Below are 24,917 nucleotides of genomic sequence, written 5' to 3' on the forward strand. Positions count from 1 at the left end.
TCCCTGGAGATCAGAGCAATTGTCCTGCCCAGGGCTCCAAATCCCAGGACCCTCCCTGGCCGATGACAGCCCATCAGCAGAGCTCAGCTCACTACTTGGAGGAACCAGGTTAGTCCATGGGGGCCAGGCCCTCCCATCTCCCAGAAGGGTGGAGGGGGACCATAGCCAGGCCACCCACACACACTCCCGCAGCTGTGCCGGCTTCATTCATAGACCTCCTGGTCGCCAGCCAGGAGTACAGGCCTCTGCGCAGCTCCAATCGATAGCTGGTCCACGTCTAAGCTTTCATTAAGTGTCTGTTAGCCAGGTCCTGCTGAGGGGGCAGCTGGTCTGGGTGTGGAAGGGAAGAGACCAGGTACCAGGACCTCTGATGACACCTGACTTACTTCAGCACCCCTGTGGAGGGCAGTCCAGGGCTGGGGGGCAGAAGGTAAGGGCTCCAGGCCAGTCTCCACCTTCACCAGCCCAATGCTCCTCTCTAGGCCCCACCCTTCCCATCCACAAGATTGGGATAAAAACCTTTCCTTGCCTGTCCCGCTTCCGTGGAAATCAGAGATGTGAAATGGCTTTGAGAAAGGTTAGAGGGCTCTGTACAAAGATCAGAGGTCATTATGGGTGGAAAAGGACAACAGATGGAGGCACTCGCGGCTAGTAGGGAGGCCATGGCCGACCACAGAACTGCCAGAGGTGGGGCTGCGGAAGGTTTAGTAAGGGCAGGGAGAACTGATCTAACCACCCCTGCAGGGGTGGAGGGCTTGGCACAGGAGAGGAGGGGAGAAGGAGTTCCAGCACCCTCCTCTCCCCGGGAGCAAGCAATAGGTCTGACCTCTGAACTGCCCTCCCACTCCCCCTGGACCCCTGCTAGCCTCTTGGAGGCCCCAGCTTGCGAGGGGTCAGTCCATAATTGCTCTGCAAAGACCAGCAGGAGTCTGTTTTCTTAGCCAGAGTGGTCTTGGCCCTAATCTCTGCCTTGGGCTTTGGGGGCTGCAGAACCCAGCAGGGGTGAAAAAGCCAGGGCTGTGTCCCACCCTCATCAGCCCCGTTTGACCTCTGAAGATCTCTCCGGGAGCCCTCAGTCTCCCCATCACTGTGAAGGTGCATAGATGGGGCCCTGCTTGGGTCTTCCCGCCCTCTAGCCCTTGGGCTATTTCCGGCAAGGGGAGGGCGGAGAAGAGAGGGCGTGGTGCTCGCCCTGGGGATTTATGAGAACCAGACGTCGACTTCCCCTGTTGCGACATCTGGGCCTCCTCGAGGCTCCCATTGTTCCCGAGGCGGAGGGGTCCAAGACGGCGGCGGCCCCCGCTGGAGGCCCATCTCCAAGGGGCGCCTACGCCCCCATACACCCCACTATTCAGGCCACCCACCCGGACCCCACCCGCCGCGCTCCCGGGGCACGCTTCCGCGAGGGGTAGACTTTCGCCCCAAAACAGGCGGCTGCCGGCCAGTTCCTAAGTCCCTGGGCCCCAGCACTCTGTCGCCGCCGCCGCAGCAGCCCCACGGAGGCTAACACCAGCAGCGGGCGAGGTTCAGGCTCCGCTAAGGGCTGGGGGCGCGACGGGGGCGGGGCCGACGCGGCCCGAGGCGGGCGGGGGGGCGGGGCCCGCGCCGGGGGCGGGGCCGAGGAGGCGCGCGCCGCGCGGGCGGGGGGCGGAGGGGGAGCGGGCGGGGCGCGCGCGGCGCGGGGCTGAGCTCGCAGCGCGCGGGGCTCGGCCGCCGGGACCGCCGAGCCGGGGCCGCGCAGGGCCCGCGAGGAGCGCACGAGCCTTCGAGGTTGCGGACGAGGGAAGGAGGAGCCGCAGCCGACGCCGGCGCCCGCCGGGAGAGAGCCCGAACCCGCCGCGGGCCATGAGCCGCCGGGCCCCGAGAGCCGGGCCGCGGTCGGGGCAGCGCTCCGCCGGCGCCCCGGCCCGCCCGGTCGCAGCTGCGCGCCTGTAGGTACGGCCTGCTCGTCCTCAGTTCCCTCGTCCATCTCCCCAGACCCGGTCCGTCCCTGAGGGCGTGCGTGTGTGTGCGCACGGCTGCCCGGGGAAGCGCGGCCGCACGCGCCCTGGTCCGCGCGTGTCGTCTTTGTGTGCGCGGGTGGGAGGGAGCGCGACGGAGGAGATGCGTCCCCAGCGGGGACCCACTAGCCGACCCCCTCCCGGGCTGGGCGGGAGGGGCCGAGCCGCCTCCGGAGCAGCTGCGCCCCCGCCCCCTCCTAGGGCCCAGGCCGAGTGGTGGGGCGAGCTCAGCGGGCCCCCTGGAGGAGGGGTCTCTGGCCCGGGAGCGTCGCAAGGGAGACCGAGACTCTTCCCTTGGCTGCGAGGGCGGGGGGCGGGCCCACCTGGAAGGAGGGTACGAGCCCCGAGAGGACCCTATCCAGTCCACAGTCACCGGGCCGGCACGCCCTCCATTCGGCCCAGGCCATCTTTCTCACGGTCCCCAGTTCGGCCCGCCCACCCCGGGAGCTCTCCGACCGCCCTCGATAGTGGGGAGGACCGTGGAGGGTGCCCGAGAGGCCGGCTCCTTTAAGAAGGGGCGGGTTCATGCCCTCCATTCAGGCCCTTCGGCCTCAACCATTGATGAACCTACTGGCCGCGCGGGGCCCGGGAACCGCGCCAAGGCCAGGCAGAGGCTGGGACCCGGCCCGGCCCCCATCAGCCCACGAAGTGAGGTCCTCAGAGGGAGAAGGCTACAGTGACGGGGGTCCCTTAGGAACCGCGCAAGGCCGGTCCGGCTGCCAGCCTCAGGAGTAACTGAACATGGATAAGCCAGAATCTGTGTTCACACCGACTTGGTGCAGGGGAGAACCTCAGGGGTGGGAGTCAAACCTGGGTTGACCCCTACTTCTGCACTTTGAGCCTCCATTATCTACCTTGTAAAATGGAGACTGTGCCGCCTATCTCCTAGCTGGGGGACCAGTAAGAGTTGTCCGCTTCAACACAGGCCACCGGCCGCGGGGTGAGTGAGGGCAGCAGCAGGAGCGAGGGGAGGTTCCCCTAAGCTGTCTCTACCGGGGACATGATCTGAAACCTCCCCTACTCTGCCCCCACTTTAAACAGATCTCTTCCCTCCTAACCTCCCTGCTCCATCCAGGAGGCCATTGGTCAGGGGACTGATTAGAACCTTCTAGCTCTAGGAACTTTGGGAGAGGTCTGGCAGTAGGGGCAGTGCTGGGAGGCTGGCATGAGTCAGGGTGTTCATGGGGGTCTGGAAGGCAGAGTTTCCCACAAACTTCCCTTTTACTCCTCTCTCCCCCTAGAGGGCATGAATGAATGATGGTGGGCAAGAGATTCCGAAGCAGGTTAATGGAATGGTTCGAAGTAATTGAGGGTTCATCTATGCACGCTTTTCCTCTTACCTACTGTGAAAATTGTGTCTAAATTTTCTAAACCCTTCCTACCTACTTAGTGGGTCTCCAAGGAGAATCCATACATGCATACCTAAGGGTGGTATTCCACCAAGGCTGAGCATTTGGTTTTGAGTCGATGTGCCAAGCTGAGGGCGTCCTGCTGTTTCTCATGTAGTCTTTACAATAACCCTGTGGGTTTGTTACTATTATTACCACCATTTTACAGAGAGAGAAACAGTTTAAGGGAAGTGAAATGACTCGGCCAGAGTCACTCAACCAACAAGCCAGGCCTCCAAACCACTCGTGTCTGACAAAAGCCTGGTTGTTACCTCTTGCACTACCTATCCTGGGTTGTAGGGAAATGGGGCGTAGGTGTCTTGAGCCTCCCGGCTGCTGTCCACATGGGGTTCTTGGTCCAGTCTTGGAGCCCACCTCACTTCCTGCTCCTCATTTGTTCACGTGGCTCCAAGGGCAGGGTCAGCCTTGGAGCCCTGGGGAAGTTTCTCTTCCCTTCTCACCTGGCTAGGTCTGTTTTTATGTCTGCACTCTATCCCAGGGGAGTGTGCCTCCTCGTCTAGAGGAGGTTACAGCCGGCACCTCTTTGGGCAGAGCATCAGTGTGTAGGAGTATAGTATCTTTTGACTCCTCTGGGTGATGCAGGATTTGGGCTCCATTCTCCAGATACTTCGGACCCTCTATGTATAGGGCCCACCTGGGGGTGCGTATAACATCTGCTGGGGGTTCATGGTCTGGTGCTATTGTAGAGGAGCAGGAGAGGGAGGGTGGAGGCGGGGACAGGACAAAGGGGGCGTTCCCAAGGCCTCCATGGGCTCAGTGGCCTGGCAGCTACTGGGGCAGAGGAGTGGGAGCAGGCGGGACAATGCCTGGCTGGATGCTGAGACTCCGAGCAGAGAACAAGCAGGGGTTGGAGGACGAAGATGTACTAGAACTTGGAGGTGGTGAGTTTGAGGCGCCTGGTGATCAGCCAGGCTGGGAGTTCAGGTGCTTGGAGAAAGACCCAAGGAAGCCGTATAAGCATCTGCGGTACCCGGAGTATCTCAGAACTGAGGGGAGGTACTGAAGGTCTCAGGAGTCACTGGTATGTGTGTCATGAAAAAGCCAGAAGGCAGACAGGTGGGCTGGGTGGTGGGGGTTGAGAGCGTCTCGCAGGTTTCAGGGGCCAGGCCAGGGAGGTCTGGGAAGGGTGTGAATCCGGACCTAGGTGAGATCCATGGCACTGAGAGAGAGGGAGAGACCTTTGAGGCTTAGGCCAAGGCTGGAGAGGGGGTGCCCCCGCTCTGTACTAGTACAGCTGGAGCCATCCCAGCCTGCATTCCACCTACAGAGCCTGTCCAGGAACTGTCCAGCACCAGGTGCTCCTGAAGAAAGATGCGCTTCCCTCTAAGCCCCCCAGGCCCCAGCCTAGCTTGTTGTCCTGGGCCCTGCTGCCTGCTCTTCTGACTTCTGTTTCCTGCAAGGCCCAGCTCTGGACTCCCCTGCCCTCCACTCTGTCAGAGTGCCGCTTCTCACGGTGGGCATCTCCTCTCGGGAGGCGGGGCCTAGGTCCCCCACGCCCACCACGAATGCCCTCAAAGGAGAGCTTCCCAGGGACAGGGCCCTGTTGTGAGTAGCACATGCCGCAGACAGGTGTGAACTCTGCTGGACACTCCCTTCTTGCCCATTCTGTGACCCCAGACCCACCAGCATGGCTGCTGACATATAGTGGGAAGCCAGCACACATCCAGAGAACGATAGGCTAGTCACCTCCCTTGCAGCACTTAATTTCTTCATCTGTGCAATGGGCAAATCCTGTCCTCCTGGCCGGGAAGGTGTGAGGAGAGAAGGGTTTGAGGGGCATCTTGGGTGGCTCAGTTGATTGAAGGCTGACAATCTGACTTGAGCTCAGGTCATGACTTCACGGTCTGTGAGTTTGAGGCCTACGTTTTTTTTAACGTTTTTTTAAATGTTTATTTTTGAGAGACAGAGTACGAGTGGAAGAGGGGCAGAGAGAAACAGACACAGAATCCAAAGCAGGTTCCAGGCTCTGAGCTGTCAGGACAGGGCCCAATGTGGGGCTCGAACCCATAAACCACGAGATCATGACCTGAGCTGAAGTCGGATGCTTCGCCGACTGAGCCACCCAGGCACCCCAAAAATGAATAAACATTTTTAAGAAAAAAGAAGAAGAAGAAGGGTTTGAAACAGGGGCATAGCCCAGTTGGATGTGGGTTCTAGGAAAAGACCTTGGCCACACTGTAGAGCCTGGATTTGTTGGGGGTTGGAGGGGTCAGTGGGAAACAGGGAGGCCAGGGAGGAGGCCTCTAGCCATCTGCTCAGAGCAGTGAGAGGAAAAGAGGGAATGGATACAGAACATTTAGTAAGTAGAAGCAGAGGACTTTTGATCTTTAAACCATTTACTTTTTTTTTTAAGATTTTTTTTTAAGTTTTATTTACTGAGGGAGGGAGGGAGGGAGGGAGAGTGTATGCGGGAGAGACAGGGAGGGGAGGAGCAGAGAGAAAGGGAGAATCCCAAACAAGCTCCACATTGTCAGTGCGGAGCCCCACACGGGCCTTGATCCCACGAAATGTGAGATCATGACCTGACCGAAACCAAGAGCCAGACACTCAACCGACTGAGCCACCCAGGTGCCCCTTTAAAATTTATTTTCTTTTTTTTTTTTAATTTTTTTTTTAACGTTTTTATTTATTTTTTGAGACAGGGAGAGACAGCATGAATGGGGGAGGGTCAGAGAGAGAGGGAGACACAGAATGTGAAGCAGGCTCCAGGCTCTGAGCTGTCAGCACAGAGCCTGATGCGGGGCTCGAACTCACGGACCGCGAGATCATGACCTGAGCCGAAGTCGGATGCTTAACCGACTGAGCCACCCAGGCGCCCCTAAAATTTATTTTCAAGTAATCTCTGCACCAGGTGTGGGGCTCAAACTCACAATCCCAAGGTCAAGAGTTGCATGTTCCACTGACTGAGCCAGCCAGGTACCCCCCCCCACACCCCCCCAGTTATTTAATCCTGTGATGGCCCTCTGAGCCCTTTAACAGATGAGGAAACTGAGGCCCTAGGAAGCTGTGGAGCTGGGATTCAAACCCAGACGCACTGGCTCCCGATCTCAGGCTTTTAACCTTCTCCACTGTCCCGCGTGTCAGATGATCAGATGTGGACGCCCAAGCAGTGGGGCCTCTGTGAGGGGGGCAGCTATGGAAGCCCCAAGGACTGGGGGTCTATGGGTCCCAGAGTTCGTCCAGGGTCGGGGGCATCAGTGGAAGCCCGGGGGCTCAGCAGAAGGGTTTTCACCACCCCACAGTGGGAAAGGCCGGGAGTGTATGATAGGCGTGGGGAAACCCTGGGCACAGAGCTGCCTCCCAGCGCTGCTCCTCAGCATGGGCCTTGGGCCAGGAAGCAGCCCGTGTGGGAGAGCAGCATGGTTGTTGGTCCCTTCACGGCTGTAGACACTGCTGCTCAGAAAAGCCAGGACCCGGGTGCCTGAGCAGTTAAGCGTCCAACTCGGGCTCAGGTCATGATCTCATGGTTCGTGGGTTCGAGCCCCACGTCAGGCTCTGTGCTGACAGCTCGGAGCTTGGAGCCCGCTTCAGATTCTGTCTCTCTCTCTCTCTCTGCATCTCCCCTACTCACACTCTGTCTCTGTCTCTCTCAAAAATAAACATTAAAAAAAAATTTTTTTTAAGAAAAGCCAGGGCCACCTAAGGGAACCCCCCCCCCACTGCCACCCATACAGGGCCAGAATCCCAAGGGCTCTTAACCTGCACCTGTCCCTGTCACTAGCCAGAGCGCCCTCCTCCCACACCCACTCTGCAGCAAAGTCCCAGCAGGTTCGAGGTTGTTAAGACCAGAAATCACACCCATTTCTGCCCCTCCAGGGTCGTGGGGTGAGCACGGATATTCTGTGTGGGGAGGGCGGGGAATTCCAGCCGCCTCCTCCCAAGGAGGCCCTGGTTCAGAGCCTGCCCCAAGAAGATGAGGACGCGCTCTGGGGGTGGGTGGGGCGGGGACTAGACTCTAGAGCCAAGGCCCGAGGCCCCAGCAGTGACGCAGAGAATGTGCCCCGTGTACTCTGAGCCTCCGTCCGCAGGACAGACTCAGGCAGCCAGTAGGCAGACGGGACCACTGGCTGAAGGAATGGCCCAGAGGTTGTCTGCATCCTGTGAAGGGAGGGGCGCAGAGGAGGGGCTGGAGGGGACTGTCCCACAGAGGCCAGGAGGTCAGCTGGAAGGAGAGCAGGATGGAGGACAGAAGGAACGTGTGGGGTCGGGGTAGCCGGGTCAGGAAGCCCGGAGGAGAAGACAACAGTGGGCATGGTTGAGGCCACGTGAGGCCTTGTCTCCTCTTCTGGTGCTGGGGGGCCCCTGGTAGAGACCACAAGCTTCCCCAGCATGAGTGGCTCATGGCGGGGGGGAGGGGAGCACTGCTCACCCGGTGCAAAACAGAGCGCCCTTAGTTCTGACCCTCACCACCCCTTCTGGCGCTTGGCCGTCTGGGTGCTCTCCAAGCACGGAGCTGAGCGAGGGTGCAGGCGAAGGGTCGAGGACCTTGGCGATGAAGGAGCTTGCCCCCCAGGACACCTTTGCAGGGTACTGGGTGGCTAGTTTGCGCTGCAGGGCTTCCTTCCCTTCCCTAGGGGCAGACTGCCTTCCGTGATGGTAAAACCCCCAGCTGGGGCTCCCACAAACAAGGCCGTGAGGCCCCTGCAGGTCGTGGGGCCAGGCCGGTGCCTCCTGTTCCAGCGGGGCAGAGGTCCTCCGCCAGTTGGATCGATTGGTCGTCAGCCCATTAGCGGGGGTGGCCAGGCTGCCTCATCAATATTTTAAGGCATGACCTGGCCGTGGGGTCCGGAACTGCGTGTGGCAGGGGCTGATGACTGGCCTTTTTTCTATTCCAATTGTGAGTGCTATTTTTACTACCGGAAGGCCAGCCGCCCCCTCTCCCAGGCGGCTAACCGGGTGGGGGTAGGGTCTCCCATCTGGGTTCCTGGCCGCAGGGTTAGGAGAGTCCGTGGCTTGGAAAAGTGACAGGCAGGGACTTGATTAGGCTTCCTCCCTGAAGCCCCCTCCCTTCCCGCTCTGGCCCTGGTGAAATGAGAATGAAAACCAGGAGCCAGACAGGCCAGCTGAGCCTCGGAAACCCCCCAGGTGATGGATCAGGGGAGGGTGGTCTACCTGGGTGGGTACCCTTCGTCTCCAGCCCCAGTCCTCAGAGAAGAAGCAACCCCTGCCCGTCCCTGGTCCCAGGGGGGTGACAGTGAGGCCCCAGTCTTCAGTGTCCAAGGGCCGTAACAGTCCCAGGCCTTAGAGGCCACCGCTCCAGCGCCCCATTTTACTGGTGGGGAAGCCTGAGGAGACACAGAGTCTGGCCTGAGACAGAGCCCAGTCCTCCAGTGCCCTCCCGCACCGACTCAGCAGGTCTCTTCTGGCTGTATGGGGCCACAGGAGGAACTGGGACTCTGCCCATGGAAACAAGAGGGCCAAGGACCACAGGGACCATGGGAGCTCGGGGAGGGAGGGCCAGTGTAGGGAGAAGGCTTCCTGGAAGAAGAGGTTTTACACAGTCTAAACGCCAAGTGGAATTTGAGTAGTCAGTAGAGTGAGGACAGCTGTTCAGGCAGGAGACTGGCACAGGCCAGGACCAGGGGGCCACTGGAGGAGGGAGAGCCCAGGGCCATCTGGATTCATCCATAAGCCTTCCAGGCGAGCCAGACAGTGGGGGCCAGGGTGAGTTCATCCACCCTGCTTCCAGGATCGCTGGGCTCAGCTTTTCCCACGTTGGGGTCTGGTCACCTGCAGAATGGGAGAGGGCCCCATCTCATTCATTGGGTGACACTGGCTGGTCCCTGGAGAGGGCTGGAAAGGCCTCCTGACTGCACCTGAAGTTAGGGAGGACCCCGGCTCTGCCCGTGGCCGCCCATGGATTATAACATTGCAGAGTCCACCTCCTGTGCTGTCCTTCCAGGAAGGGACACCCCTTACCCCCATTTTAAAGTGAAAAAACAGGCTCAGAGGTGGGAGTTGTGGTCATTGTCACTCACCCAGAGAGCAGTGGGGTCAGGCTTTGAGCCTAGGTCGGCCAAGATCCCTGCACTTGGTCTCATCCCCCGTTTTGGCTCCGAGGGCAGTTCGGTTGGGGACAGTACCTCACTGCTCCTGCCAAGGCCGAGGCCTCTTCGGTATGGCTTGCAGCCTTCTCTTTGCAGCAGCCACGTCTGGGCCTCTGTCTCCCTGTCTGTAGCTAGTGTGGGGCTCCCTGCTGGCCCTACTGTTTGTCACTTACCTCTCCATGCCCAACCCCTGTCCTTTCTATGTAGCCCTGGCTAGACCTGGGGGACACTGAGGCCCATAGGCTCCTGGCCAGCGAGCAGGGGTGGGTAGGGGAGATCAAGGCAGTCCAGTCTCTGCCTAGGACGTGGCCACAGCCACCATACCCTTGCCAGATTCTTCTCTTGAGGTCCACCCCTATCTCCAGTGAGGGCTAGCTGGGACCCACGCTGTGAGAGCCTCCCCTCAGGGCCCCATGCCTCCACTGTGTCCCCTTCAAGCAGCAGGAAGAACAGGGAGGACCAGGGATTGATGTGCAAAGAGGCGCACCGGGACTGATTTCCTCCCTGCGCCCCGTTCCCCTGTGGGGCAAACGGGTGTTCACATTCGGTGCTGGATTCGGTGCTAGCCCTTCCCAGGCTGCTGTGTCATCCACTCTGACCGCTCTGATGGTACAGGGGGAGAAGTGGGGAGCACTCCCACCTGTGGGGAGCACAACCACACGGGGTAAGTGGATGGGCTTGGAACAACAGGAACAGAGCCTCACCGGCTTAGCCGCCGGGCTTTCTCCCCACTCCCCAAAAACGTACCCCCTCGGCAGGTCAGGCCAAGGCCTTGTCTCTCCACCTTCCCTGGAGGCCTTGCTGGTAGTGGCAGGTGTGTTCCCACCTCCGCCCTCATTCCTGGCATTATGACTCAGGCCTGTCTCCTGCCCCCAAGGAGTGTCTATGCTGGATGGGGGGGGGGGGGGGCAGACGTGGAAACAGGCACCTGGAGCACCCTGTCATTGGCACCTTTCCCGAGGGGCATACCGGAGGGGACTGTGGGAGCTTGGAGGAGATCCTCATGCCACATGGGTGGGGGAGGTCAGGGAAGGCTTCCTGGAGGAAGTGCCCCTGGATTAATTATGGGTGCCTCAGCCCCCGTTCTCCCCCAGCCCCTTCCCCTATGTCCTGAAAGTCAGCCTCCGAGTTATTGTTCTTGCCTACAGTGAGGTCACTCTTTGTTCTCCTCCCTCTTCACTGCCATAAAGGCCATCGCAGACCCCACCTCCTCCGGGAAACCCTCCTAACTCCTCGCTACCCTCTTCCGCAGTGCGGGGGCAGGAGTCGCTGAGCAGACCGCTGGTTTGGAAAACTGTCCTCTGTGCTAAGTGCCTCATCAAGTGGCCCGTTTCCTCCCTGGGGCTGCCCTGTGGTTATTGACTGCAGATCGATGGCCGAGGTTGCCCCAAGGTGAGAGGGAATTCCCACAGTGCCCTATGGCCCAGAGGCCCCGCAGATGATCTCACAGAAGTGGGGCAGCTATTTTTACCAGGCGTTTAATTACAGAGTTTGGATCCCAGAGGAGAGATGAGATGATGCTCCCAGGAGCTGTAAGGGAAAGGCCATGCTGGGTAACGTGGGGATCCTGGGAAGACAGGTGAGGGCTTGACCCTCCGTCTCAATTCCCCTAACACCAGGCTGGCCCCCTCAGACAGGGGCTCCCCAAGACAGGGCAGGACCACATTACCCCACTTATTCTCCACTGGTAATTTTCACCCTGGCCTGGGGTCAGGGGTGGACTACGTACGTACACACAATGAGCTTGCTCTGTGCCCCCATGGGTGATGGCCACCTTGGGGGACAAGGAAGCAAGGCCGCCCAAATGACTGGCCACACCAGTAGGGTGGCGATTCAGAGTGATGAAGGCTGGATGGGCCTGGGAGCAGGAGAAAGCTGGCTGACGAGACAGCTGGGATCCCTGTGTTGGAGCCTCTTTAGGAAAACCAGGTTTGGATGGGAGCTCTGGAGGGAACAGGATTCTAGAAGGTGGGAACACAATAGAGAGTGCAGGCTCCGGGGGTGGAGAGAGACCTGAGAGGGCAGTGCCTTCGGTGCCAGTATGAAAAGTTGACTCCTACTTTTCTTTTGAAGCTTCTTTATTTTGAGAGAGAGAGGGAGGGAGAGAGAGAGACAAGAACAGAGCATCCAAAGCAGGCTCTGTGTTGCCAGCACAGAGCCCAATGTGGGGCTCGAACTCACAAACCGTGAGATCATGATCTGAGCTGAAGTCTAATGCTTAACTGACCGAGCCACCCAGACACCCCCAAATCGGCCCTACTTTATCCATACCAGGTGACCCACGAGTCCTGGAGTCGGGGTGAGAATCCCCGGTCGATCACTAACAAGCTGCATGTTCTTGGGCCCCATGCGAGGGCTTAGGCAGTGACAGCTGTGACATGCCTGTGGGCCAACGTAGGGCTCGAACTCACGACCCTGAGATCAAGAGCCGTGTGCTCCTCCAACTGATCCACCGCCATTCATTCAGTGTTTACTGCGCCTCCATGTGCCCGGCACTGGGGACACAGCCACTTAAAATACTGCATTCTCAGGGGAAGGCCGTGGCGGGCAGTTGGGGATAGGACAACACAACCAAGCAGTGGAATCAATGATAGATCAGAGAGGATAAGCATCGTGGAGAGTAGTAAGCAGCCAAAGGGTGTGGAGACACCAGCACTGAGTGGAGCAGGAATCTTCCTTCCTCTCAGCGGAGTGGGGGTTGGGGAAGGCTGTTGGACAAGATGGTATATGAGCAGAAACCTGAAGGAGGTGAGGGAGCGTGGGGGAAAAGAATATTCCAGGCAAGTGCAAGAGAGGATTGCAAGTGCAAAGGCCCTGGGGCTGGACCCAACTGCAGCCAGAGCAGAGTGGCAGGAGATAAGCTCAGTGAGGTAAGTGGAGGCAGATCATGTGAGGCCTAGGTGGTTATGAGTAGGACTTCTACTTTTTCCCTTGAGTGGAATGGGAGCCAATGCAGGATTTGGAGCAAAGGAGGGACCTGATCTGTCTTGTTTTAGGAGTGATGACTGGGTGTCTGGGTGGAGAACAGATGATTCGGGGGTGAGGTCAGGTTCCGGGGGACCGGTGAAGAGGCTGCTCAAGTACTGGAGGCCAGAGAAAGGGTCACGTGGGCCCCTGGGCGGCAGCCTGGATGACGAGGAGTGGAGGAAAGGTTGGGTTCTTGGCATATTTCAAAGGCAGAGCCGAGCGTATTGCACTTGACTTCTTGCCCACCTGCCTTCGGAGGCCCTCGGATAGAGGTTAGCTTGGGATGCTAGACAACAGGAAGCTCATAGGGACCCCAAATCAAGGCACCTGGCACCCCAGCCTCTTTCACCAGCCCCAGAAATGACCTTGAGAATGCTCTTTGAAGGGTATGACTGGGGGGAGGGGCTGCCTCCTGCAGACGCCTCTCTCTCTCTGCTCCTAATGGCCACAGGACGTAGCCCCCCCCCCCGCCCCCACCTCAACACACACACAGCCCCAGGGAGCCCTGGGGGGGCGGGGGGAGAGGGGCCGAGTAGTGAGCGCTGTGGTCACAGGGTCACTCCGCACTCTTGTCGCCCACAGCCACAGGGGGCTGCGATGGGACGGGAGCCATGAATGGTGCCGCCTCCGGCCCCGCCGCCGCCGCCGCCGCCCCCGCCCCGGTCCCCGACTGGCGGCAGTTCTGTGAGCTGCACGCGCAGGCGGCCGCCGTGGACTTCGCGCACAAGTTCTGCCGCTTCCTGCGGGACAACCCGGCCTACGACACGCCCGACGCCGGCGCCTCCTTCTCGCGCCACTTCGCCGCCAACTTCCTGGACGTCTTCGGCGAGGAGGTGCGCCGCGTGCTGGTGGCCGGGCCGGCGCCTCGGGGGGTGGCCGAGCACCCCGAGGCCATGGAGCCCGAGCCGGCGGGGCCCGCGGCGCTCAAGGCGGCGGCGTATGGCCACTCGCGGAGCTCCGAGGACGTGTCGACGCAGGCGGCCGCCAAGGCCCGCGTCCGCAAGGGCTTCTCGCTGCGCAACATGAGCCTGTGCGTCGTGGACGGCGTGCGCGACATGTGGCACCGGCGCGCCTCCCCGGAGCCCGACGCTAGCGCCACCCCGCGGGCCGCCGAGCCCCCAGCCGAGCCGCGAGACAAGTGGACACGGCGCCTGCGGCTGTCGCGGACGCTGGCGGCCAAGGTGGAGCTGGTGGACATCCAGCGCGAGGGCGCGCTGCGCTTCATGGTGGCCGACGACGCGGCCGCGGGCCCGGGCGGCACGGCCCAGTGGCAGAAGTGCCGCCTGCTCCTGCGCAGGGCCGTGGCCGGCGAGCGCTTCCGCCTGGAGTTCTTCGTGCCGCCCAAGGTGAGCGCCAGCCCCGACCAGGGGTGCGACTGCGGGTGCCAGGGGCTGGCTTCCGGGCCACACTGCCTGGCTGCCTGCCCTCCTCCATCCTTCATCTGGGGCCCCTGGGTGGCTGGAGCCTCCCAGACAGGGTGACAGTGGCACAGAGAGGGTGCCTGAAATGTGTTGGTCCCCAGTGCCGCCCAGCCCCTGCTGGCCGGCCCTTTTCTGACCCTTTTCAGGCTTTGAAAGCTGAGCTTCTCGCTGTCACCAGCATTGCTGCTCACCTGAGTGCACCCGGCCCCTCCCCAACTTGGGGGCTCTCCATGGGAGCCCCGGGGGCAGCTATAGGCCTCCTCCAGGGGGCACACCTGCCCTATTTGGAAAATGGGAAGCATTGTAGTAACAGCGGCCCACTTTCCAAGGGCATGCGGCCCGCCCAGGCCTAAGCCTGGTGCGCAGTCTCATCCCCCGCCAAGACCCCTGCAGGGTGGGCATCGTGGTCCCCAGGTCACAGAACAGAGAACAAAGGAATGCTCAGAGGGGAGGTGTGGCCTGCCCAAAGGCACACTGCTGGTGGGTGGCAGAGCCGGGCTAATTATACCCACCACCCTGGTGGTCCCTAGAATGAGGGAGCGTGGAGGTGGGAGCCGCGTGTGTGCTAGGAGATTCGGAAAGGTGGGAGGTCGTGCTGGTGCAGCAGCTGGCAGCATCCCCAGGAACCACCCAGGCCCTCAGCCCCCACCCCAGGCCTACTCGACTCCCAGGCACCTTTAGTCACCATGAGCCTCTCGCCTTCTCCGTCTCCCGGTCTGTCTCTCCCCACTGCCTCCTGGCCTCTCTCCACTGGAGGTACAGGGCGTGGGCTCCCCAAGGCTCGGTGCCCACGAGCTGCGTGGACTCTGGAGAGGTGACTTTCCAGGGACACGCTTGCTCCCTGAAGAGCTTTCTCCTTGAGTCCAAGGACCCCGACTTCCCGAGGGTTTTTTCCCCTGCCAGGCCCCCACCGTTAGGCCCCTGAGAGAAATCCCTGACCACTATGCCCAGCTCCACCGCTTGTCAGACAGACCGAGGCCTGGCAAGTGGGGGAGGGGGGTGGGGCTTGCCCAGAGTTGCCCAAAGGGCAGGGGCAGAGGCCCAGGGCTCCAAAGCCTCTGGGCCTGAGTGGCAGTCACAGCTGCCTGGCCATAAATAGCAGTGTCTGCGGCCCTTGGGGGGAGGACGTACAGGAGATGGGGCCTCTCTGTTAGTCTCTCTGGAGCCCACCATTCACCACTGACAGAGGGCAGAGCTCCTGAAGGGTCACTTTCCCAGCTCTGAGGAAGGCAGACGGGTGGGTTCCTAGCCCCTGATCTGGCGTCAGACCCTCCTTTTTCCAACGAAGTGTTTGTGAATTCAGAAGTGAACCCCATAGAGGGTAGATAATACTATGGTCAGGGCTCAGGTCAGGTCCCCCAAATGTGTTGGCTCCCAGGGTGTGTGAGCCCCACAGGGCATCCCTGCTGACACCCCTTCCCAATGCCTTTTAGTCCTGTTCACCCACCCCTGGGCCAGATCTCCTGCTCCTGGAGGCCTAGCTGCACCCTTGGAGCACAGGAGCACGGAGTCCGCAGGCTCAGGGACTTTTTCCTGGGATCCTCAGACTTCCCTCTCACAGCCCCATGAGTCAAGTCTCTGGCCTCCTGCTCCCTCATCCTGCAGGAAGCCTCCGAGACCTCAGGTCCCCCCCACCATAGCCCTTTGCCAGGCCAGCCCTGGGGGCCCAGGGAGCAGTGGGCCTGGCCCGTGCTGTTGGGGAGCCATCAGGAAACCTGTATGTGCAGGACTAGACGGTCAACTTCAGTGGGGCAAGCGCTGGATACTCTGGGGGCCCTAAGGAGGGGAAGCTCGGGCTGCAGAAGTGTCCACCAGGAGCAGAGCCCCCGGGACGGGCCTCTCCGGAGGCACACGAGCTGAGTGAGCAAAGGCTGGAGGTGCGACACAGCCTGACAGCTCTGGCCAGGGAAGAGGAATGGGGAGGTGTGGCTGGAGCGGGGTCAAAGGCCGCTGGGCCAGGACAGACGCAGTTCAGATGCCAGGCAGGGGAATGCAGCTGAAGCCCCCAGGCCAGGCCTGCCCTGCAGGACCACACGCCCCTGCTCCACTGGCTGGCACGATGGCCTGCCCTGGTCAGCCGAGGCCCTCGGTCCCTGCTCCAAGTCCCGCCAGCCTGCACCCGCTGGATGGCAGCCAGTGCTACCAGGAATTCCCATCAGCCTGCCCACCCAGCGTGTGGCCCTTCCCTTTCCTCCTGAGAAAGTCCCTGTTCTGGAGCCCAAGCCCTGCCGGGAAGCCCAGTCTCAAGCCAGCCCGGGGGGACTTTAGGGCCATGGCCAGGAGCTTTGGAGCAGAGTGGGGCGGGACCAGGCACAGGGTGGCCCTCCCCGGAGACCTGATGGCTCACCTTGGTTAAACCCCACACTGGTCCCTTTTCCTCCCCCCGGGGACATGGCCCTGCCCAGCTCCGGGAGCCCTGTTCTAAGTCAGGGACTCCAGAGCCAGGCTCTGGAAAGTCTAGTCTAAAGGGGGAGACGAGCATTTTTTCCCTAAATGAACTCAGACCAGAAGATCCCTCCCTCCATCACACACAGACAGGGGGAATATTGTCTGTCAAACGTTCGTTTCAGAGATGTTTTTACCTCAGCATGTATGTGCCGGGTCACGATGTCAAATCTATTTCTTACTATGGGTCAAGGTCAAAAATGTGAGAACCACAGATGTGGTGGGTAGAAGGGCTGCAGAAGGGCAGCCCGGGTGATTTTCCCCTCAGGGCTCAGAGGTGGGAGACTCCGGTGTCAGCTCCAGCTGTCTGTGACTCGCCCTGTAACTATGGGGGGAGGTCCCTTGTTTCCCAGAAACCCCCTCAACGTAGCCATCGGTGGAAAATGGAGTTCAGAGCACCTCTGTGCCCAGGGCTGCTCTGACCTCCGAGAGGTGGGAGGGCAGCGAGGGTGTCAGAAGGCCCCGGGTGACTCTCTCACCGCCCCTTCCCCTGGTCTCCCAGGCTTCCAGGCCCAAGGTCAGCATCCCTCTCTCGGCCATCATTGAGGTCCGCACGACCATGCCCCTGGAGATGCCAGAGAAGGACAACACGTTTGTGCTCAAGGTGAGCCCCACCCCCAACCTCACAGATCCTCTGGCTGCCCCAGGCCACCTCTGCTGAGGCCGCTGCCGGGGTGGGGGGGTGGGGGGGCTGCGGGTGGTGAGGGTAAGGAGCCAGCAGCAGGGCACGGAGAGGCAGCCCTGGTGGGGAGGCCCAGGACCCTACCCCGATGTCCAGCACACAGCTAGGTCTCGAACCCAGGCCTGGGCTCTAGCACCGTGGGCTCTGGGTGTCACCCACCATCTGCCCCCCCCCCCCGCCCCATTCCCATTTCCTCCTGACCCCTTGAAGCTCCTCTGAGTTTCACTTCCTCGCCTCCCTTCCCCAACTGGAACCAGCATGTCCCCACCCCGTAGTCTGCAGCAGTTATGCAAATGCCCCTGTCGCAGGGCACCGGAGTGTGGGAACCTGCCTGGCCCCACGGAGGGCACAAAGGCATTGAGGGTGGGCGGGAGGGGCACCCCAGTGGGTCTGGGGGCAGCTCGTCCTTTTTCCCAGGCTCCACGGTACCAGGGTGGCCCGCTGGGGTTGCTGAGGACACAGCTCCAGGCTGCCAGCGCTGTGGCCCTGTGCCTCCTCGAAGCACTGGAGGGTGTTTGTGAGGCCAAGTCCCCAAGGAGGCCCGGTTCCACCCACCCAAAGCTACATGAAGCTCCCACCCCCCTCTCTAGGCTCCTCGTCGGGTTTATGTTTTACTTGGCCCTGTTTGTTTAGTCACAAACTCCCTTATTCGTTTAGCAAATGTTTGCCAAGCCCCTACCCTGAGTCACCCCAGGCCAGGGGCTGAGAAGGTAGTCCCTCCCTGCCTGGCATTCTTGTCTGCTGGGCGAGACAGGCCCAGAGCCTCACTCCTGACAGCTGGCTGGCCACCGTGCTTCTGACTGTGCCTGGGAGCCCCGAGGCAGAGGGGCTCACCTGCCAGCTCCGCTCTGGGCCTCAGTTTCCCCATCTGTCGAGACAGGACTTAAACCCCACCACCACCACCAGCTCTAAGATGCCGGGAGTCTGCAACCGCTTTTTAACCGAGACGCGCACACTGCAGGCTGAGAGCTCGGGGCCTTGGCATCACGGAAATCTGGGGTCAGGTCCCAGCGCCGCCACTGAGTGCTGGTGTGAACAAGTCAGCTGACCTCTCTGACCCTCAGTCTTCGCCAGCAAATGGGGAAAACATACCGCCCCCCTCACAGGGCTGCTGGGAAGAGGTCCTCAGGTGACGGATGTGCAGAATGGCACTCTGGACCACAGCAGGGGCTTCCTCCTCCTCTCCGCCCCTCCAGACGCTAAGGTGTGGGAGCCCCTCGACTCGATGTGCTAGGCCAGCTGGCCCTTCATTCACTTAAGGGCGGTGACACTCTTTTACTCCATCTCTGGGGTGCCAGGGTACGTCCCTTCCTTGGCCAGCATGGCTTCCTCAGAGGCTGCGTCCCCAGGGCCCAAGGAACTGGTCAGCAGGGCTGGACATCGCCCCGGGTGATCCCCACTGGCAGGCTCTGGAGGGAGGGGCTGCCGAAAGTGTGGCCAAGGCTCCCCCCCAGGACCCCGACCTGGGCTTGGGGTGCTACCCGATGGTGACCCCGCTGTCTTCCCTGCTGCCCGCACCAGCGAGCCCCCGTGATGGAGGGGCGGGATGAGCCATTTGTCCCGGAGTCTGGAGCCCTTGGCTGAGGGCACTAACAGACCGGGACTCCTGGCTACCCCCTCCCCAGGTAGAGAATGGAGCCGAATATATCCTGGAGACCATCGACTCACTGCAGAAACACTCGTGGGTGGCTGACATCCAGGGCTGTGTGGACCCCGGGTGAGTGCCCCAGGTGGCCCTCAGATGGGTAGATGGGGTGGGGGCCTGGCTGGGTAGTACCCTTGGTTCCCCCTAGGGGATGAGGTTTCCAGCGAGGGCGGGGGCTGAGCTTGGAAGCTGGGCTTTGCTCATGGCAGTCCTGTCCATGTTGGCGCTGCCGGCCAGGCTCACGTCGTTCCCCACCCCCAACAGGCTCTTTGAAGCCTACTGCACAGGGCCAGGGCCTCGGGACCTGGGAGAAGGTTAGACTGATGCTTGTCCCCACTCCAGGGTAGTCTGAGACCACTAGGAGATGGGCAGTGATGGGGAGAGCCCAAAGGGCCAGGGGTGGGGGAACAGAGGCAAGGCCCCGAACCCAGCCCTGGGGCTCAGAGAAGGCGTGCTGGTAGAAGGACTCACCTCTTCTGAAACGTAAAGGAAGAGCAGGCCCGAGCCAGGCAGAGGGGACTGCTCGGCCAAAGGTGTGAGGTGTGTGAGCGCCTGGGACTTGCGGGGAATGTCGAGGCCTCCGGGTTGCTGGAAGTAGAGTTGATGAGGGCGACTTTGATGAGAGCCTGGGAAGTTGGGGGCAGCGGGGAGCCATGGCTAGTCATAGGCAGAGGGCAGCTACGGTCAGCTGTGTGGGGAGGAGCAGCAGGGAGGCTGGCTGCATGATCCAGGAGAGACTCTGAGGCCAGGAGTAGGAGGGGCAGGCTGGCCAACCCCGGAGCACTTGGCAGCAGCTTGTCTGGCTAATGGGGTGAGCCAGGCCCGGGGGGAGGGGCTGCTGCTTTCTAATTAACAGCTTCATTTGAAGAAGCACAATTAAAGGCCTGAGTGCCTCCCAGGCCCCCCGATCCCCAAAGTGGCTGTAATCCCTCCCTTGCCACCGTCCCAGCCATCTGGTCTGCAAACTCTTCCCCCAGCCCCTGTGAAGGTGACCCTCACTTTGCAGCATTTTCGAGCTGGCAGGGTCCCAGATGCCTCATGTCACGGACAGGGAGACAAAGGCCGGGGCAGGGAAGGGAGCCGCCTGGGGCCCCGCCTACCACCGTGCCCTGCCATCGTCTGAGGGACACCCCCTGGGGTCCCAGGAGGAAGACTGCACCCACTTGGCGAGCCGTCCATATGGCCTAGTCATGTACGTGGTGGCCAGTGAGCTGATGGTGTGACAGAGGGACGTGGAGGCAGAGGGACCCAGGCCAGCAGGAGAGGGCTGCCGTTGTCAGCCGGGGCATGGCTCCCTGAGCAGCCGGTGGCTGGGGTCCGAGTCCCGTGGCAGGACACGGTTGTGCTTTCCTGCCTTCACAGGGACAGCGAGGAAGACGCCGAGCTGTCCTGTGCCCGGGGAGGCTGTCTGGCCAGCCGAGTAGCCTCCTGCAGCTGTGAGCTTCTGACTGACGGTAGGTGGGGGCCGAGCTGGCGGGGGTAGCGGAGGGCAGGGCCGGAGGGGGTGGGTGTTCCCAGACGGCCACTTCTCTCCAGCAGGGGACCTGCCCCGGCCCCCAGAGACAACGGCAGCCGTGGTGACAGCTCCACACAGCCGAGCTCGAGATGGCGTTGGGGAGTCCCTGGTCCACGTCCCGCTGGAGACCTTCCTGGAGACCCTGGAATCCCCGGGTGGCAGAGGCAGGGACAGCAGTAACACAGGTGCAGTGGGTGTGGGGTTCTGTCCCCGGCCCTCCTTCCTGGACCCCCACCCCAGGCCGCAGAGGCCCCTGGACTCCCTCTAAGGCCATTCCTGAGCCTCAGAAGTCATGACATTTCACGCCACCGGGTCCAGTGCTTAACAACTCAGTAGGCAAGTCCTACTTGACCCCTCCCACGAGCCCTGGGTTCCACGGAACATGCTTGTAAAGGGTTGCAACCAGGAGTGGGGGACGAGGAGACTTGACTCGTTCCCAGGTTTGTTGCCGACTTACAGAGTGACTCCAGGATCATTGGTCGCCCTGTGCCTCAGTTTACCTCATATGCTGAACTAGTGGGTTGGGTTGGTGCCCTGCCCTGTTCTAAGATCATTCAGACAGTATTTTATGTGCAAATACCCAACAAGCTGTCGCATCACCTCTCATTTACTTACCCCTCGCCACCGCCTCCCGTCCACTCCCCCATGCGCCTCACGCTGTCGTCCTCTCCCAGGGGAGGAGGGAGCGGAGGCAGAGCCTGAGGCCGAGCCTGAGCTGGAACTCTCCGACTACCCCTGGTTCCACGGCACGTTGTCACGGGTCAGGGCGGCTCAGCTGGTGCTAGCGGGAGGACCCCGGAGCCACGGCCTCTTCGTGATCCGCCAGAGCGAGACTCGGCCTGGGGAGTACGTGCTGACCTTCAACTTCCAGGGCAAGGCCAAGGCAAGTCGGGGCAGGGGAGGTGGCACACAGAGGCCGAGTGGCCGGCTGGAAGGGAGAGGTGCTAAGGAGGTGCCAGGAGCAGGCTCCGCGGTACAGGCGGGGCGTGACTGCCCACAGGCATGCCCTCACCCCACCTTCCCCCCCCCACCCCTCTGAGGGCTGCAGTCAGCCCCAGATGTGGCTTCTTCACTGTCCACATGGGGAAGCCACCCACGTTTTGGCTGACCCCACACGAGGCCGGGACCTTCTGAGAGTTTAAATTTGACCCTGTACCTTGCGGATCGCTTACCACTGAGACTTCTGAGGGTCTGCGCCACATTGGTGCAGAGCGGAGTCAACCAAGGCCCTCCTGCCCCACCCACCCCCACACGGCCCTCTTCTTCCCTGCTCAGGTCAGTTCCCCAAGCCCTCCCGGGCCCCGGCTCTGAGCCAGGGTCACAGAACCGCACGCAGGTGGGGTCCTGAAGAGCCAGGCAGGAAAGGAGGAGGAGGAGGACTGGGCCAGAGGGCTGCCATGCAGGGTCTTAGGGCCGGGGGGTGCTCCTGACCCCACCAGCCAGAATAAGGGGTCAGTGACCCGAGGCATGCAGTGAATGGAGAATCCTCGAGGGGAAGACGAGCAGAAGGGAGGTCCAAACAGGGCACAGCAAGGGAGTGGCCGTGCATCCAGATGGGGGGGCTCCTGAGGAAGGGTACTGTGTGCTAACAGTGACCTAAAGTGCAAAGGAAAATATGACAGAACGTTGGGGCGGGGAGGGGTGGTTTGTGGCTACAATGTGACCAGAATGGGCAGGAACCCCATCCCACTCCCCCCAACCATCCCAAGTTTCCGATAAGGAAACAGACCCGGCCCCGGCTCCTCCCAGGACACGGTTCCCGTCAGTCCCTGCTGGAGGAGGGGGCACCCCAGGACTCCTGCTCCAGGCCTGCCTTGGTGGTCGGTGCCCCAGCCCCTGGTTGGCCTGCCACAGGCCCTCCCCCGGCTCCCTGGGCATCTCTCCTCGGCAGCGCCGGCCCCGCCATGAAAGAGACGGTGCCTCCCCGGGGGACACCTCCTTGGAAAGCAGCTGCCCTTCCCAGTTCCTCTGGCAACCAGGCACTTAACGCCCGTCCCTGGCAGCCTGAAGTTTACCTTCCGGGCCAGCACTGCCCCACACAGACTCCCTGGAGGGCCTGGGTCTGACTCCTACCCAAGCCAGAGGCTAGGACCGTGTCCGGCCCCCTGTGGGACATCAGTGGGGGAAGGGAGTTGGGAGGGGGTGAAGCAGAGTGGGAGGCTCCTCTCCTTCCGAGAGCGTGACCCAGCCTTGAACTCACCCCGTCTGCTGCCCCATCAGAGCAGGGTGACTGTCCAGCATTTGACGTGTTAGTCGTGGGATAGAGCAGGACCCCCAGCCTGCTGCTTGCACACCTCCTAGGAAGAAAGACCCCTGTCTTCCTAGGCAGCTCTCTCCATCTTCGGGTAATATGTCCCGAAAACTGAGACGCTCTGCCTGGGCCTCTACCCCCAAAGGCCCTGCCCAGACTTGAGGCTATAGTAGGACCCACTGTGCTTTTCCTCTCCGGCTGAGCCCCTGCCCTAGGCTGCCATTGATGCTCCCTGGGTTCGCTCACACTGTTCTGGCAACTTCTGGCCCTGCTGAGTGGCAGAACTTCTTCACGGGGCTTCTCTGTCCTTTATGTAGGGGGCCAGGCCTGTTTCCTCTCCTGGGCGTACCCTGAAACCCTCCTGTCGCTGGCTCTCTTGCTACACCCTCCCGCCACCCCCCAGACAACCACCCTTCCTCCTGTAGTACACACATTGAGCAAAATAAGGCTGAGGCCAGAGACCTGTGGCCCACCACTAGAGACCACAGGCCTGTGTCTCCTCTCCCTGAGGCACCTGTCACATGTGGGCTCCTCTGGAGACCCAGGAGGAACCAGCGCTATCCCTCGTGCTTCAGGGCCTCCTGCGACAGCACAATTGGGAAGCAAGATGTGGTCACTCCTCCCCAGCTGGACTCAGGGTTGTTTCCACCCTCTGGGCTTGGACTCTACAGGAATAACAGCTGACCGCTCCCTGCTGGGGTGGGAGAATCACACAAATGAGTTCTCTTCCCAGCTGGGTGCCCTGTGACTGTGGGCGAGTCCCTCCCAGTGCCTCAGTTTCCCCATCTCTAACATGGGGGCTGTATCTCGACCCTCGAGGGCTAGTGGAGACGAGAGATGGGGTGTGAAGGGCATGACGTGGGTGCGTCTAGCACAGGGACGAATGCATGGCTCCCTTCAGTCCCAGCCTGGCTCTGTTGCCCTCCTTCCCCATCCTTACTACAGGGGTAACACGTGAGAGGGGGCTCACGTGTGCGGTGTCCCCGCTCTGACACAGCCCCATGTGGCCTCTTCGAGACCTCGTGTTCCCCGTGCCCCCCAGAGGCGCTTGTAAAGCCGCTGGCTAGTCCAGGATCCCACCACTGACCGTACCCACCTGTGTCCACAGCACCTGCGCCTGTCCTTGAACAGCCACGGGCAGTGCCACGTGCAGCACCTGTGGTTCCAGTCTGTGCTTGACATGCTGCGCCACTTCCACACCCACCCGATCCCACTGGAGTCAGGGGGCTCTGCAGATATCACCCTACGCAGCTACGTGCGGGCCCAGGGCCCCCCACCCGGTAAGGCTCCCCCAGTGGGCCTGTGTAGACAGGTGGGCGGTGGGCAGAGGGAGTCACCCACAGGTGGGCGCGGCACTGCCAGTCCGGGTCGGAGGAGCGCCAGGTCTTGGGCGGTTGTAAGCACTCTGGGCCATCGGGGTTGGGGGGAGACTGGCAGCCCGGGGCCAGGTCCGGAGTGATTCCGGGCAGGCGGAAGGAGGTCGCCCAGAGGCGGCGCTGCGGGGGTCCCTAGACGCCTGCACAGGTGGGGCTCGGCGCCGCCGAGCTGCTGAAGGAAGTGTCGAGGGGGGTGGTGAGGGTGGCCAGCACGCTCAGGTTTGTGTGTACCTGGGACGTTAGGTACGCAGGGATGGGGGACCGGAGCCGGGAGACCTGAATGCGAGTCCTGGCCCCGGGTGTGATCCCAGGCTACCCGGCACTCCGCGTCCCCGCGTGACAACGCCGGGGCTGCGGAGGGCTGGGGGCGGCCAAGGGTGCCCGGCCGGGCCCTGACGCGCCCGCGCTCTCCCGCCGCAGCCCCGGGGCCCTCGCCCAGCGCCGCGCCCGCGCCCCCCGCCTGCTGGAGCGAGCCGGCCGGCCAGCACTACTTCTCCAGCCTGGCCGCCGCCGCCTGCCCGCCCGCCTCGCCCTCGGAGGCGGGCGGCGCCTCGTCCTCGTCCGCCTCGTCGTCCTCGGCCGCGTCGGCGCCGGCCGCCCCGCGCCCCGCCGAGGGCCCGCTGAGCGCGCGCAGCCGCAGCAACAGCGCCGAGCGCCTCCTGGAGGCGGCGGGGGGCGGCGCGGACGAGCCCCCGGAGGCCGCGCCCGGCGAGGGAGCGCGGGGGCCGCACGCGCGCCGTCGAGAACCAGTACTCCTTCTACTAGCCCGGCGCGGCGGCGCCAAGGCCCTGGGGCCCCCCCGGACGCGCCGTGCGGCCGCCCCCGTACCCGTCCATCCCTCCGTCCAGCGGACCCGGCCGGCCCCAGCCCGGCGCTGGGTGGGAAAAGCGAAGCTCTTCAGTGAAGACATAAATGTTATTAAAGAGCCTGTTTTAGGGACTGCACACGGCTCTCCTGTCGTCCTTTCTCCTGCCCTGGCCTCGGACACCGCTCCTCTGGGACTGCGGGGAAGGAGGGCGGGTACCACACCGGGCATCCCCATCTCCTACACCCGCCCTTCCCTATCCGGGCCCACAGTGGCTGGATCCAGCCGGATCCGGCTGTGCCTTAGGAGATCCAGCTCCCACTCCCGCGAGGAGAGGAGACGACCCGAAGGAG

The 24,917-nt window shown here is 61.9% G+C and overlaps 1 protein-coding gene across 1 annotated transcript; it reads left to right on the forward strand.

Moving 5' to 3' along the window:
- SH2B2 (SH2B adaptor protein 2) lies at positions 1-24,703 on the forward strand. The gene is given in 10 exon segments (XM_047089289.1): positions 1-108; positions 13,006-13,769; positions 16,792-16,893; positions 18,597-18,688; positions 19,979-20,070; positions 20,156-20,317; positions 20,807-21,015; positions 23,492-23,663; positions 24,180-24,466; positions 24,468-24,703. Coding segments are annotated over 10 exon segments (1,983 nt in total). The 5' UTR covers positions 1-62; the 3' UTR covers positions 24,525-24,703.
- Positions 24,704-24,917: the final 214 nt, after the last annotated feature.

The sequence above is a fragment of the Lynx rufus genome, unplaced genomic scaffold, assembly GCF_022079265.1.
Source record: "Lynx rufus isolate CCGP_SWC_20201006 ecotype Redwood Valley unplaced genomic scaffold, mLynRuf1.p SCAF_27, whole genome shotgun sequence".
NCBI classification, from domain to species: Eukaryota; Metazoa; Chordata; class Mammalia; order Carnivora; family Felidae; genus Lynx; species Lynx rufus.